Source organism: Zophobas morio, unplaced genomic scaffold, assembly GCF_036711695.1.
Source record: "Zophobas morio isolate AGI-343-1 ecotype UQ-CSIRO unplaced genomic scaffold, CSIRO_AGI_Zmor_V1 ptg000017l, whole genome shotgun sequence".
Taxonomy (NCBI): Eukaryota; Metazoa; Arthropoda; class Insecta; order Coleoptera; family Tenebrionidae; genus Zophobas; species Zophobas morio.
Window position 1 is genome coordinate 12401134 of NW_026972122.1, and position 15639 is coordinate 12416772.

General features: G+C 33.3%; 4 protein-coding genes across 7 annotated transcripts in view; 3 read left to right on the forward strand and 1 right to left on the reverse strand.

Annotated features, from left to right (window-relative positions):
• The window catches only part of LOC135130432 (uncharacterized), a 115725-nt gene that overhangs the window by 26513 nt on the left and 73573 nt on the right, over positions 1–15639 (reverse strand). The gene's annotated exons all lie outside the window — the stretch shown is intronic.
• On the forward strand, positions 4801–6610 carry LOC135129942 (protein FAM200A-like). Its single transcript, XM_064057212.1, has 2 exons — positions 4801–5424; positions 6518–6610. Exons 1-2 carry the CDS (start codon positions 4801–4803, stop codon positions 6608–6610), a joined length of 717 nt encoding a protein of 238 aa, XP_063913282.1.
• Positions 8021–10983, forward strand: LOC135130443 (uncharacterized). Of its 2 annotated transcripts, none has more exons than XM_064057822.1 (2): positions 8021–8125; positions 8171–10983. In XM_064057822.1, the coding sequence occupies exon 2, from the start codon at positions 8201–8203 to the stop codon at positions 10373–10375; it is 2175 nt and encodes a 724-aa protein (XP_063913892.1). In that variant the 5' UTR covers positions 8021–8125; positions 8171–8200; the 3' UTR covers positions 10376–10983. The 2 variants fall into 2 exon arrangements, with proteins under 2 accessions (XP_063913892.1, XP_063913893.1); XM_064057823.1 differs by having other exon boundaries at positions 8177–10983.
• Positions 8171–12785, forward strand: LOC135130444 (uncharacterized). Its single transcript, XM_064057824.1, has 10 exons — positions 8171–8239; positions 10980–11176; positions 11230–11409; positions 11484–11534; positions 11587–11634; positions 11821–11868; positions 11921–11992; positions 12049–12269; positions 12332–12491; positions 12543–12785. The coding sequence occupies exons 2-10, from the start codon at positions 11113–11115 to the stop codon at positions 12650–12652; spliced, it is 954 nt and encodes a 317-aa protein (XP_063913894.1). The 5' UTR covers positions 8171–8239; positions 10980–11112; the 3' UTR covers positions 12653–12785.

The following is a 15639-nucleotide window of genomic DNA, read 5'->3' on the forward strand; positions in this document are numbered from 1 at the left end:
TAACATCTTTCTTCAATTGTCTTTTACCAAAATGGATTATGAAATCTGATCCTAGAAAATGTTTTCCACAAATACGAGTATTTTCAGTAGGTATAAAATCCTCCCTTTTTGTAGCTATAATCCATTTTTTTCGTAATTCGGGATGTTTAGGGAATCTAACAAAATTTTTATATTATGCGAAATCCTTCGTTTGTATACAACATGTAATTACTACCTGTGAAATGAAATAAAATTGCTTCCGTTTGCACGTTCCGTGCAGTTATATGCACAACACGATTTCACCATACTTAAGAAATAGTTCGATAAAATGCAACCTAAGAACACTACTAATTTGAATAATTGTAACTTGAGTTCACTAAACGTAATTTTGCAAACAAAACACCTTCACACACCATGCGAGAACACGAAAGAAACCTCCCAGAAACACATTGCCGGGCAGTTTCGCGCCAATGTGTTGCCACCCAAAGAAACCCATCTCTGTCCGACTGTGTTGACAACGCGCATCTCTCTCTAAGTTACTTCCATATAATATTATTTCTATGATTTGTGCAGAGTTACACTCACACACCTACACACAAACAAAGGTTGGAATGCGCGCGCACACGTGCAGCGAGACAATGATTCAATAACACTGACTGTAATGTAAATTGTAAACAGTGTTGCCACTTCTACCGAATTTTCGGTAGATCTACCGATTTTGAAACACCAAATCTACCGAAAAGTCTACGATAATTTAAGAAATTTTTATTTTTAATGTGTTTATAAATTTTCAATAATTTTTTTTATTCACAATCGGTATGTAATATGTCATTTGCCAACTTTTTTGAAGTTTGAAAGTGAGCAATTGTTTGTCATCTTTACGAACCTTGTCGGAGGTCGGCAAATTTTTTGCGAACCTCCACGCCAGTGAAGGCTTGATTTCTGTAGTATTATTTGATTTTCAAATAAATTGTTCCTTACATAAAGACCCACTTCTACCCCAGCGTATCGTTGGAAAACAACCTAAATAAAGCTAGAGGTGCCCATAACAAGTCTGAAGACATTTTATTTAGCGTATTTGCCTCAAATAATTTAATAAAAAACTTGACAAATAATAATGTCATTGACATGGAACGCCTGCTGTCCAATTATAAAATGAGTGAAGTGAATTTTTATTTCCATTTATTTTTATTTATAATGATTGTGAATAAAATAGTATACATACACTCGGTCGACGTGTTTCGTTCCGGTCTCACGCCTGCTGTTGACCTCGACGCTACGCGTCTCGGTCGAACAATCTGGCGTTCGATGGTAATGAAACACTTCCCGCCTCGGTATGTAATATACTATTTATAATTTCCTTTCTTATTTTTTTTTTCAGTATAAATTTAGTTTTGCGGATTTGTTTAGCTCCCTCTATTATGCAATAGCGTAATCACTAAATACATTTTTACAGAGAGCTTTAAATATCTACTCTTTTTAAGCGCGTAATAATAATTAAAAGGGGATTTTTTTTAATTAGTTGGACAAAATTCGGTATATTCCCGACACAGTTCAGCACCCGAGGCTATAAATAGGGGGAGCACAGATTTTGGCGTCATTCTGCAATTCGTTCGTTGAACTGTTAAAGAAGTGGTGTTACAATTTTAATAATATATCACAAAAATCCAAAAATGAGTGACAAAGAGTACGATAGTGGTGGTGAAGGTTCTAGTACCGGTGTAACTAAGAAAAAAAAGTACGAACAATCATACAAACACGAATGGGAAGCCTTACCAGAATTCAAAGGGTGGCTAATTAAAAGTAAAAAAGGTCAGCAATTTGCATTTTGTAAACCTTGTGGAAAAGACATTAATATCTCTAGTGGTAAAGACGCTTTATTGAAACACAGTGCTGGAAAATTTCATTTAAAAAAAGTGGAGACAATTTCAAGTAAACAGGTTTCAATGATGAAAACTTTTGCTACATCCGGATCCAGTCAAAAACAATTGGAGACATCAATTAAAGAAGGTACGTTTTTTTGGTATTTTAAAAATTAAAAATTAAATTTAATTATTGATCTATTATTGTTATTATATTTTGTATATTATATTATTGTTATTTGTTAGTAGGGGAAATACGACTCTCAGCGTTCGTAGCAGAGCACAACCTGCCTTTTTTGGTCATGGAACATCTGCCGAAATTAATTAAGAACATTTGTTCCGACTCAAAAATTGCTCAAGGATTGGCATGCAGCAGAACCAAAACAACGGCGATTGTCAAGTACGTAACTGGTAACGAGGGGTTTCACCAGGTTTGTGAAGATTTACGAAATAAAAAATTTTCGTTAATCGTGGACGAATCAACCGATCGAAGTACAATTAAACATTTGTGTTTAGTTGTAAGGTATTTAAAAAATAATGTTATTCAAGATAGTTTTCTTGGTCTTATCAAATTAAGCGATGCTGATGCAGATACTTTATATAATCAATGTTTAACAGGAATAATATTCCGTACAAAAGAAATTTGATAGGGTTTGCTTCAGATGGAGCCAATGTTATGATGGGAAGTCACCATTCTTTAATGACACTGTTAAAAAGTGATTTACCTAATTTATTCATCATGAAATGTATATGCCATAGCTTTCATTTATGCGCGTCATACGCCTGTCACAAATTGCCTAGGTACGTCGAAGATCTTTGCCGTGATATTTACAATTATTTTAGTTCTAGTCCAAAAAGAGTTTGTGAATTCAGCGCATTTCAGGAATTTTGTAATATTAAAATTCACAAAATTCTACATCCAGCACAAACCAGATGGCTTTCAGTACAGTCTGTCGTAATCCGAATTTTGGAACAATACGGCGCTCTGAAACTATATTTTACCGATGCTGTCAGCAATAATGATGTTCTTGCCGCAAACAATATATTACAAAAATTAAATGATCCTGTTTCAAAATTATTTTTAGAATTTTTAGATTTTGTGTTGCCCCTGTTCAATAATTTAAATATACAAATGCAATCTGAATCCCCAAAACTGCATGTTTTATATGATAATGTTTGCCTTGTTTTAAGAACAATTTATGATAACTTCCTTCAAAGAAATTACATAACAACCACGGCAGTTGAAAATATTGATTTCAAAAATCCGAGGCATTATTTATCTATAGAAAATATGTATTTTGGTGCAAAAGTCATTGCTTCGATGACGCAATTGAATCTCACAGACGAACAGAGTCAATTTTTTCGATTACGCTGTTTGGATTTTTATATAGAAGCTTGCAGTCAAATTACTGCTAGGTTTCCTCTTAAAAATAATCCTATTCAAAAACTTTCTTTTTTGAATCCTACGGTTGTTAAAAGTGGGACTATAAATACCATTACAGATGTGGCTTTGTTATTTCCTAATCTTATAAATCATTGCGAACTTCAAAGTCTGGATTCTGAATGGAGATTGTTGAGAAATCATCCAGAAATTCAATCTTTCAGCGAGGATGTGCAAGTCTTTTGGCAAAATGTTAAAACATTAACACTAGGCGATGAAACACTTGTCTTTCCAAAACTGTCTCAATTTGTTGAGAATATTTTGAGTTTACCTCATTCATCGGCCAATGTGGAAAGAATTTTTTCATCAGTAAATTTGTTAAAAACGAAGCAAAGAAATAAACTCAGTTCAGAAACCATCACTGCTTTACTCCACACCAAACAGTTAATCGACAAAAATACCTGCTATAATTTTCCGGTAAAAGACAATTTAACTGCAAAAATGACAAGTAAAGCATTAAAAAACATACAAACCGAAGATGTTGAATAATTTTTTTTACACTTACTTAATCAGTATTTTTTTGATATTTTTATTTTTTATTTTATTTTATTAATTTATTATTATGTATATTTTTTTCAATAACTATGTTAATTTTTTTATTTTTTTTATAGTTTTATTGTGTTTTTATTAATAACAAAATATTTCTTCCTTCATCATAACTATGTATACAATGTATATTTTTCCATTATCTGTGTTAATTTTTTGTTTTCTATTGCTTTGTTATTAAAAATAAAATATATGACAAAAAAAAAACGTATTGCTTATGTCCTTATGTGTAATACCTTTTCTATCACAAAAAGCCGATCTACCGAAAAAATACCGAAATTTACCGAAAATTATCGAAGGAATCTACCGATAGCAAGCAAAGCGGCGTGGCAACACTGATTGTAAACTACTGTAGTATTGACGCTCTTCGAGTGTAGTCGTAGTCAATTGTCAGTGTTCCACCGTAACGAGATTTTAGTGTTTTTTATTTATTCAGTAATTAATGAATCAATTATTATATGCAACATGTTATTTTTATATATTTATTGGATTTTAGGATCAAAATAATTTTTGGTCATGGATAAATGGCTGAACTTAAATAAGAATTGTAATGACGCAGATGATAATGCTACAAACTCTCCTCAGGCAGGACAAAGTATTGAAAAACAGGCATCTAATGTGCGAAAAAGAAAATATGATGAGTCTTCTTCAATTTGGCTTTACATTTCAAAATTGTAAGGGTAATGAACAACCTCTTTGTTTGATCTGCAATGAATTATTGGCTCCGGAGAGTATGAAACCATCAAAATTAAAAAGACATCTTGAATCAAAGCATGTTTCGTATGTCAATAAACCAAAAGAATATTTTGAAAGACTGTATAAATCTTTAAATAAAGAAAAAAATCCTTTGAAAAATTTATGACCGTTAATGAAAAATGTTTATTAGCGTCATATGAAGTTTCTTACTGTATTGCTAAAAATAAAAGGCCGTTCACCATTGGAGAAGATCTTGTATTACCTGCTGCTATTAAAATGGTAGAAATACTACATGGAAGTAAATATGGCGATGATATTCGAAAAATTCCTTTGTCGAACGACACTGTCTCGAAGAGAATTTCTGATATTAACAAGGACCAATTAGTGCAACTTATTACAAGAATTAAAGAAAGCCTAAAATTTTCAATTCAGTTGGACGAAACAACGGATATTACTAAATTGGCTCAGTTGCTAGTATATGTCAGATACGTTTATAAAGAAAGCGTGGAGGAAGAATTGTTATTTTGTCGTCCTTTGAAAGACCACACTACAGGGAAAGATATATATTGTAAAGTTGACGAATTTTTAAAAACTGAAGGTTTAGAATGGAAAAATTGCTGTGGAATGTGTACAGATGGTGCAAGATCGATGACGGGCAAAAATATTGGTTTTAAATCATTTTTTCAAGCTGCTCAATATGATCATATAACTTTTACTCACTGCCTTATTCACCGAGAGGCCCTTGCAGCAAAAAAATTAGCATCGGAATTGAATGATGTGCTTCAGGATGCTGTTAAGATCATAAATTTTATTAAGAGCCATGCCCTTAACAGCCGCTTATTTTCAAATCTCTGTAAGGATACGGATTCCAACTACACAACTTTATTATTACATGCAGAAGTAAGATGGTTGTCAAGAGGTCAAAGTTTAAGAAGATTATTGTTATTAAAGGACGAAATCGAAATATTTTTAACCGAACGAAAATGTGAACTTGCTGCTTTTTTTCAAAATGACTTATGGCTATCCAAACTGTGTTATTTGTCAGATATCTTTGCGAAATTAAACGATCTCAACTTGTCTCTTTAAGGAAAAAATTGCGATATATTTACTTCGAATGATAAAATTGAAAGTTTTATTAAAAAGATCAACATTTGGAAAAGTAGGGTAGAAAAAAATTCCTTCGAAATGTTTTCCAGTGTCGACAGTTTTACAATCGAGAAAAATCATTGCAAAACTTTTATTGCAAAAATTATTGTAGATCACTTAAAAGCGCTAGAAACACAGTTCCGTACATATTTTATATTAGGTAAATATTGATTTCAAAAAGGTGGCTTGGATTCAAAAGCCGTTTTGGATTGGCTTAAGTGAGATTGATCACCTGCCAGTTAAAGCTCAAGAGGAATTTGCTGAGCTTTCGAGTGACTCAAATTTAAAACTACAATTATGGTGTTCTGCCATTCAACACCACGTATTTATGTGAAGTTACTTTCTCAGCTTTAACACATATTAAATCCCAATATCGTTCATCGCTAAAAAATGTTGAAGAGGTGTTACGTCCAGCAGTGTCAAACATTCCACCAAGATTTAATTTGTTATGCAATAAAAAACAGGCACATCCATCTCATTAAATTTTTTCCTTTAATTTTAATTTAATACTTACCACTCATCGATTATTGCAAAAAAATGCAGTTTTGATGAAAAATAGGGCACATAATTTTTGTAACTATAATAAATACAATTTTACAACTTTTTGTGCAATTTTTAATTTTAGCTTTTTGTATGTTTCTAAACGCATTCTAAAACTATATATTTTCATATGTCTATGTATATTGTTACCTAATAAATAAATCATCAAAAAATATTTATTTATCTTTTTTTATATTTACATGGGGTCCCCAGGAAACTCGCAATCATAAACGGGGTCGTGAACGAAAAACGTTTAAGAAGCCCTGGTCTAGATAACAATTCATAAAACTTTAATACTTATTTTTAGGATTATATGATGACGATGTGCATGGGCAACAGTTTTCTACAATTCTTCTGCCTTTTTTTTGTAAAAGTTGTGGAAAACGTCGAATCTGGCTAACTTTTCACAAATTTGACCCAGATGTCTTTCTGTATTTCCATTATTTTCATTATATTCAATAATTAAAAGTTTTTGCGCTCGAACTTCAAAAAAATTTGTCACTTATTCTCTTCGCGATTGTTCGATACACTTTAATTCCCACGGCGTTGCCACATATTTTGATGTCAAGTAAAAGAAATAATTGCAATAATTGAGTTTATGAAAAACGAAGCTGAGAAGGGTGTGCAAATTCCATTAACCCAATTCAAAGCTTGTGTCATCGCAGCCACAGGTATTGGAGAATTTAGTAATAGAAAAATTACAAAAGAGGCCAATGCTGTAAGAGTAGGTGATTCACCATTATTTACATCTCATGTGAAAAAACGATATCGCAACAAACCAAAAAGCGATTTAATTCCCCATTGGAAACTATACGTTCAATTATTCACAATTACTGCATAATGGCGAAAAGACAACTAACTTTGAAAGGTAATTCCTATAAAACTTTTCTATAAACCAGTGATTTAAGTGCTTATTTACTAGGAATATACGAAGTTAGTGCCAAATATTCTCATCCTGATATATTTGCGATTGCTCGTCGGGAAATTTGTACAACTCATAAAAGACTGGAGGGTCCCCATGGTATGTGTGCAAAATTTCAAGCCCCACTGCCCTTTAGTTTTGACACATTTGAGGAGTAAAGTCTGAAAATGATGGACTCATTAGTCATCACACCCGTTTAAAATTGAACATCGGGCGGTAATAAAATTCTTAGCAAAATAAGGAATTGCTCCAAAGAATATTAAGGATAGAATGGTTTTGTGTTTGCTGAAGCTTGTCCTTCATATTCTGCAAAAAAATGATCACAATTGTTTCGTATGGGGCAAAAAGTCCTTGAAGATGAACCAATCTTCAAAAAAAATCATGGCCACAATTTTCTGGGACTGTGAAGGCATGTTGTTGATTGATTTTAAAGAAGGAAATACCACTGTCAACGCTACATATTACGCTTCTTTACTGCATAAATTACGAGAACGTATTCAGGAAAAACGGCCGAGAAAATTAACAAGAGGCGTTCGATTGCACCCGTTCATACCGCATATCTTACTCAAGGTGCTATAGGGGCCTGTGACTTCGAGTAACTTGATCACCCACCCTAGAGTACTGATTAGCTTCGAACGATTCCCAGTAAACACGAAACATTTATGAAACATTACGAAACATCCCAAACGCGTATAATTTGAAACGTTCCAGTGTAACATTTCATAAACAAACGTGCAACCTAAATAGAAACGTTTCAGGCACATTTTTGCTGAAACGTTTCTCAAACGTTCCTCTTGAGACGCATTTAAAACATTCTTCAGAGCGCTTGCGCACTGCAATTTTGACAGAGGAGTATTTTGTTATTGCGCATCGTGCTAGAACGACGGATTCCCGCGAAACGTTCGTGTTTTGTGAAAAAATAAGTACCGTAAAGGTTCTTGAATCGGTATTAGTTTATCGTATTAACGTATAATAACCTACTGTATATTAAAGGTACTATTTTTATTAGTACATCATATGTATATGTGATTTGCGTAGTTGTAGCGTCAACATATATGTCGGAACAACATGTCGCAAGAGGAAAAAGAATTACTTGAAGAAAGGCATGTAAGTAGCTTATTCTCTAATCGAACAAATAAACTTGTGGTCAGTAAACGGCATCTCCGAAGATTAGTACGTAACAATATTTGCAAGCCATACACCCACGGATCCACAAAGAGTACAAGTACTGATTTAAAATTAAGTAGCCAAATTTGCAGTGTAAAACACCAAAATAAATTCAACGTGCAATTGTGTAATCATCTTGATCCCGCAAAAAAAATTCCATCGGCAAATTGTTACAGTATTGCTGTTGCCTCATCCGTTGATGACACGTATTGTGAACGTCGGCGATTTTCGCCGCCGCAGAAATCAACACAAGAAATAAATAGCTTCACATCTGACTTTACTCTTAATAATGAATTGCCATTTCTTGACACTCATGAAAATCCAGCTCATGAACGCCCGAATAATACTTTCGTGAATGATATTCGTAATTGGATACTTCAATACCGAACATTGCTCTCTCAACAAGCTATTAATGATTTGCTGCAAATTTTAAGACAAGGTGGTTACAATTTACCCAAAAACGCTAGAACTCTATTGCAAACGCCCAGATCATGTAATATTATTGATGTACTTGAAGGACATTATTATCACTTCGGGGTTGCGCGTGGAATTTTAAATAATAATTTAACTGATGTCCAGACAGTAAAAGAGAACGATATTTTAAAACTCAGTTTAAACATAGATGGGTTGCCACTGACTAAAAGCTCTACTAGTCAATTTTGGCCCATATTATTATCAATAGAGTCAAGATTATCGCCTCCATTTATTTGTGGAATATATCACGGTATGAAAAAACCAAGCGATGTTAGTCAGTTCTTAAATGAATTTGTCCAAGAATTCAAATTTTTAGAGCTAAATGGTTTAGAGGTTGGCAAAACAAAAATTTTTCCTAGGATTTCTAAGATTATCTGCGATGCTCCTGCCAAGGCATTCATTTTAGGTGTCAAGGGTCACACAGGCTACCATGGTCGTACGAAATGTATTGATCAAGGCGAGTACATAAATGGCAGAGTAACTTTTCAGAGTTTGGTTTCTCCGTTGCGCACAGATGATTCCTTCAAAAACAAAGAAGATGATGATTTTCATTTGTATAATAGTCCACTTGAAAATTTAAACGTAGGGCTTGTTAGTAACGTATGTTTGGACTACATGCATCTTGTGTGCTTAGGTGTGATGAAACGGTTAGTACTTTTTTGGGTGAAAGGTAAAAAAGATGTTAGAATTCCTGACTCGAAAATGGCCATTTTATCTAAAAACATCTTGAAGCTTAAAAAAGTTATACCTATAGAATTTGCAAGAACTCCTAGAAGTCTTCTTGAAGTCGATCGTTTTAAAGCAACAGAATTTAGACAACTGTTGCTGTATACAGGACCAATAATATTAAAGGATGTTTTACCCCGAGACAAATTTTTACATTTCATGTCGTTACACACGGCTATTCGTTTTCTGTGTTCACCTGAATTGTATCTTAAATATAACAACTCAGCTTGTGATTTATTACGTTATTTTGTAAAAAAATTTGGTGCATTATATGGGAAGGAATTTGTTTCTTATAATGTACACAATTTAATACATTTGCCAAATGACTGCTTGCTTCATGGTAATTTGGATGAATTTAGCGCTTTCAAATATGAGAATTATTTATACAATATTAAAAAAATGGTCAAAACTTCACGTCGACCATTACAACAAATTGTTTGCAGGCTGACCGAAAGACTACAATTAAATGAGAAGACTGGTGTCAGTTATCCCCAACTAGAATATGAAGTAGAAAATCAACTGAATGAAAATATTACATGCTTTAAGAAATTAAAATTGAAAAATTTTCAAATTATAATAAATGACAAAGATAACTTTGTCCTTTTAAGTGATAACAGTATATTTTGTGTCAAGTATATTGCTAAAAATTTCAACAATAACATTTTTCTTTATGGCAAAAAATTATATCCGCTATCATCATTGTACACTGAACCTTGCAATTCTCAAGAATTTTTTAATATAGTAACAACACAAAACCATTTATCTCAAGATTTGTGTAAGATACAGTGTGACGATATTAAACAAAAATGCCTGAAGTATATCATCAATGAAGAAACGTTGGTTTTTATACCACTATTGCATAACGAGAAACAATAAATCACGTTCATCAGGTTCGTACTTGTTAATCTAATTATCTTTTAATTATAAATTTATTTTGTATAAGACGAAACTGGTGTGTATGCAGTAAAAAATTATGAACTAAAATTTGTACTGGTGTCACGAAAAACTAGGGCAGCTATTTATAACATACTGTTGTAATATTTTAGAAAATTTTAAGCAGCATCACTAAGGTTGTAAAGTCTTTGTGATTTTACGGTTAACCATATATGCTTTTGCTGTTATTTATTAAGTATTTGTAAAAAGTATATTGGCCGAAGTTTATTTAAGGCATAAATAAAATTAATTACATTTTTAATACCAGCTAAAATTTCATAATGCTGATGAAAGAAATAGTTTTTACGCTAACAATTCCTACTTACAGTAGTCTTATCATTATAATTATCGTTTTAGTCTTCGTTTCTTTTTATTTGATTTGCTACTTAGATCAGCCCAGAAGTAAAACTACGATTGTGGGATATTTACTTACAACTAATAATATTTAAACATCATTCGTACAGCAATTGGTGTTTCATCAGAAATGGAAATAATCATTATAGCACTAAAATAGTGCTTGTTCTCTCTCGTTAATTTGTCGTTCCAGTGGACTGTTGTTGAATTCACCAAGGACGACGATTATCGGGAAATATCCTGCATTCCCAACAATTGGGTCTTCAGCAAAAACGACGAAGTATTTTCGTTTTGGCCGAAGAGGAATATACGAAAACATATCAAAAATGCAACTCCCCCAGAAAAAACAATGGGACGTTTGGCCGGCAAGGGTAATGCTTAAAAATAGCGGTATGCATATTTTTTCGCGTTGTTACGTACTGTTTTTAACATTTTAATTATAGTATCATATAAGGAAGCTATTTCCTTTGAGAAAAAAAATGAAAAGGTAACTGAGTCAGAGGGAGAAGAAGTTCGTTCCAAGAAACGCAAACGAAAGGCAATTTGTCTTAAGGATTTTATAACTGATGTACTAGAAGAAGAGGAAGATGATCAAATTCCACCTCCGCCAAAAATTATTAAAGGTAAAATAGTACATAAAGTTTAAGTATGTCGCTTTAATTTTTATATTGTGTGGAAAAAACCGTTTGTGTTTCAGCACCACCTTCGCCAGCTACGACAGTGCCTTCACGATCCCTAAATGATATTTGTATGTTAAAAACGAAGTGTGTTGTGTAATTTTTTATGTTTCATGATTTTAGTATCTGCCAAATCCTATGGTGACATTGCCACTACTTCTGGTGATACTTGTACGATAGATGACTAATAGAGTACGGTGCCAATCAATAAATTTCGGACACTAATGTCATTTCATTGTCATGAGTCTAATTTAACTACATGCAAATTTTGACGTGACAGTAAATTTGAAGTCCGAAATTTATTCGCCGGCCTTGTACATCTAATCGTTCATTTATATATTTGTTGTTCTGTTTTAGTATCAGTAAGAAGCTTGGAACGTAATAATAATGATTCACCTGCGACCTGTACGTAGATTACAATATCAAAACGTCGTACTTTAAGTTTTTAATTTTGTAGTATCGTTGGGTTCAGAAGTTAATACTTCTCCACAAGACTCCTTAATCATTACTGAACCATGTAATGTTGATGGTAAGTTTAAATAAAATTGAAACTGAAAATTACACACATAGCTATTATATTTGTAGATCAAATTGTAGACAAACTAAATGAAATTATAAGAAAAACCACTCGGGTAGAAATTATGGTGAAAAGATTATTACAAAAAATTAGTAATGATCCTACACATACCCCATTACATAATACTGACAGTATTAGTAATACATGTATACAACCTTTTACAAAGTACCGGCTGTTATGTGAATACGAAGAAAGATTAAAATCTGGCGAGGACGCCAGAAAAGAACTGGTAAATATGCAATATCTAATGTGTTCATACGTATATATTTAAAATTTAAATCAAATAATTAGGACAACATTTTCCGCTTATGTGGAGGCAACTCCACTAAAGAAAATATAAAAAGGGGTTTGCGCCGCATATTTGATGATAAATTGGCTCGTAAATGCTTTTGGCTGGGTAGAAAAAATAATTTTCAAGTGTCTAACTTGATCATTATGGATGTACTAAAAAGTAATAATATGTATGTGTTTATTATTTTTATTGATTTAAAGTACATTTTAGATGCAGTTCGAAAAAATTTTCCGTTATTAACCGACAAAATATTTGAATTAACTGTTTCTACATGGCTGAGACAAGCAAATCTTCGCTTCACGAGAAAACTTGAGAAATAGTTGTATGTATAACTTTAACTTCCTGTCAGTATTTTTTTATATTTTTTGTATTTTGTTTTATTTTAACTGTGCACTTTGTAAGTTACTTTTGTTTAAAATTACCATATCATATATGTAATAAATACATATTCCAAAAAATTGAGTAGTATTATTCAGTGTTTATTTTATTTATTAAAAGAATTTTTTATTTAGTTATTTATGTATGTTTGTGGATTTAATGAATTCTACTAAAAGATATTAAAAAATAATATTTTGTTGAGGTCGTGATAAAAGAAGCCCGTATTTCGAACCTCAAACCAAATTTCAGTAGGTAAGTATATATGATAATATAATCCACATACACATATGTATATATGTCTAGTATTAAATTATAGCATAGCTATTAAAAATATACAGGTATTAATTTCTTGGTGAAACATTCTTGATACCTAAAAAGATGTTTTATACAAGATGTTTCAAAGCTGTTTTAAAAACGTTTCACATGAAATGTTTCAAAGAGGTTTCACATGAAACGTTTCAAATGAAACATAATAAGGGTAGGACATTTTTGGTTGCCGGGATGTTCCAGAAATGTGTCCAGGCTCTGTGAGAAACGTTTCATGTTTCTGAATGATTGTTTTTGACACATTTCAGACACATAAAAAGGTTTACTGGGTTAATATCTGTTCTCTAAGTTAAAAAAAGACTTACGGGGAAAACGTTTGAGACGGATACAGAGGTGCAATCGGCAGTACTACATTATTTCAGTAATAAAGGTTAAAATTAATAATTAAAAAATACAACGTTTGTTGCATGTAGAAGTGCTTCTGGTCATTTTGTGCCGCCTATGCTCATTTTTAAAAGAAAACGAATGCATCCCGCACTCGCTAATGGTGCTCCACCAGGTAGCCTAGTTGAGGTATCCGAGTCCGTTTATATAAATTTCGAACTATTTTGTAAATGGTTATGACACTATATATCCCACGTCAAGCCAAGCGTGGAACATAAAGTATTGCTTGTGTTCGATGGTCATACGACACACTCAAAAAACTTAGATGCTATCTATTTGGCACGTGAAAACGGAATCATAATACTTCAGTTACCTGGACACGACACACAGGCTTTAACCACTTGATGTCGCCATCTTCAAACTCTTGCAAACCTTCTATGATGAGGCTATTATCAGATGGATGCGGACTAATCCGGGACGAAAAGTAACACAACTGGAAGTAGCTGCTCTAATTGGGGAAGCTTATGAAAAAGCAGCAACCGTAGGAAACGCTGCAAGTGGATTTAGGCGCATTGGAATTTGGCCAGTAGATCGCTCAGTTTTTTCTGAGGCCGATTTTGTAGCAAATGAGAACTTGAAGCCGATTGTCGAAGAAAGTGAAGCAACCCCTAAGAACGATACCGATGAAGATACATCAGAAGATGAAGTGGATCCAACTACTGAGAAATCTGATGCCAGTTTAAATAACATAGACGAAGATGCATCAAGCCCTGCCGCGAATACTAACTCATTAAGTGATGGTTACAATCTATTGGTGATACCCATACAGAAAATAAGTCCACTACCAAAGGGAAGCAAACGATATCAAACACGAAGAACCAAAGGAGCGCAAAAAGCAATGCTTTTAACTGTCAGTCCCTACAAGAAGCAACTTGAAGCCTCAAAACAGTTTCAAGCGCAAAAGAACAACACGAATGCTGGAAAAATAGTGAAGAATGTATTTTCAACGACCCAAATTAACAAACGTAAAAAGAATTTTGAATCCGAAGAAGTGGAACCTCGAGCAGGGCCTAGTGGCCTTCAAAACTCCAAGAAAAATCTTAAGATAATAGTCAATAAGAACGAACTGTATTGTTTTCTTTGCTGCGAGGCAAACATCGAAGACATGGTTCTGTGCCAAAAATGTTCAAGATGGGCGCATGAGAGCTGTGCAGGATTTTTGGGGGAGACTTTCAAACGATCCTTTGTGTGTGATTTATGCTTATCTTAATCCTCATTTGTAATGTTTTTCTATTAAAGAGTTTGTATTAAAAAACAAAAAAATTATCTACCTACTCCTCTTCTATTCTGCATCAATTTAAAGATGGTGCATTTTAGGCACCGCGTGATGCGATTTGGGAAACTAGGTTCCTAAATCGCACCAGATACAAGTCTTTCTAAAATGTCTTCAAAAAAATATTTAATACAGTTTTAAAAGTACGACAATTTTATTTTGTATGCCATATAGATAGAGCAATGTGTTAGAACTAGTAACGTTACCAAAAATAATATTGTTTTTTTTAAATGGAGATATTCGAAAAAGTGGTGCGATATCGGCAACCTTACCCTATGTCTCGGGAAAAAAATACATTAGATGTATTATTTTATGATTCTCCAGTATTAATGAAACCTGACTTAATAAGGATATTGATTGAAATGTAAGTAATATTGAGAAAACAACCAATAATAATAAAGAATTTACGTTTTGTCGTAGAATGAGCAATGGTGAACACAAAAATTGAAAATTACTACAAGGCTGTTATTCCCTGACAAAACCCCTCAACTTTTAAATCATGCTTCAGAGTGTCACTTCAACAATTTGAGGTGGTACTTAATCATATAGCAGGAAACCATAGGTTTAGAAAACGGAACCAAGAATATGGGGGACGTAATCAAATTAATCTTGAAAAGGCACTATTAATAACACTGTGGGTCCTGGCTACTCCTGATTCTTATAGATCAGTGGGTGATCGACTGACGACCGCTGATCAATTAAATACACTTATCAACGCTATGCTAGGCATGACATCAGCTCTTCAACAACAGCAAGCATCTCAACAAGAATCACGAAGTTCATAAGGTAATACCACCATCAATATTCTGTCAAATTTCGACACTTTTGACGTAAAAAAGGAAACATTGTAACGAAGCGAATTTTCGCGGGCCGGAAACCGTGCCGCGTACCGCGAGAGCCGGGGGTAAATTCGCGATCTCCGCGCCGCCGCGGCGAAAGGAAGTC

Excerpts from the sequence above, each read along its gene's own strand:
- LOC135129942 (XM_064057212.1), top strand. The coding sequence starts at position 4,801 with ATGGTAGAAATACTACATGGAAGTAAATATGGCGATGATATTCGAAAA. Across the intron at positions 5,425-6,517 it reads CTTTATTATTACATGCAGAA|GATTATATGATGACGATGTG; the intron begins GTAAGATGGTTG and ends ACTTATTTTTAG.
- LOC135130443 (XM_064057822.1), top strand. The coding sequence starts at position 8,201 with ATGTCGCAAGAGGAAAAAGAATTACTTGAAGAAAGGCATGTAAGTAGC.
- LOC135130444 (XM_064057824.1), top strand. The coding sequence starts at position 11,113 with ATGCAACTCCCCCAGAAAAAACAATGGGACGTTTGGCCGGCAAGGGTA. Across the intron at positions 11,177-11,229 it reads GGTAATGCTTAAAAATAGCG|TATCATATAAGGAAGCTATT; the intron begins GTATGCATATTT and ends TTTTAATTATAG. Across the intron at positions 11,410-11,483 it reads TCCGCCAAAAATTATTAAAG|CACCACCTTCGCCAGCTACG; the intron begins GTAAAATAGTAC and ends TTTGTGTTTCAG.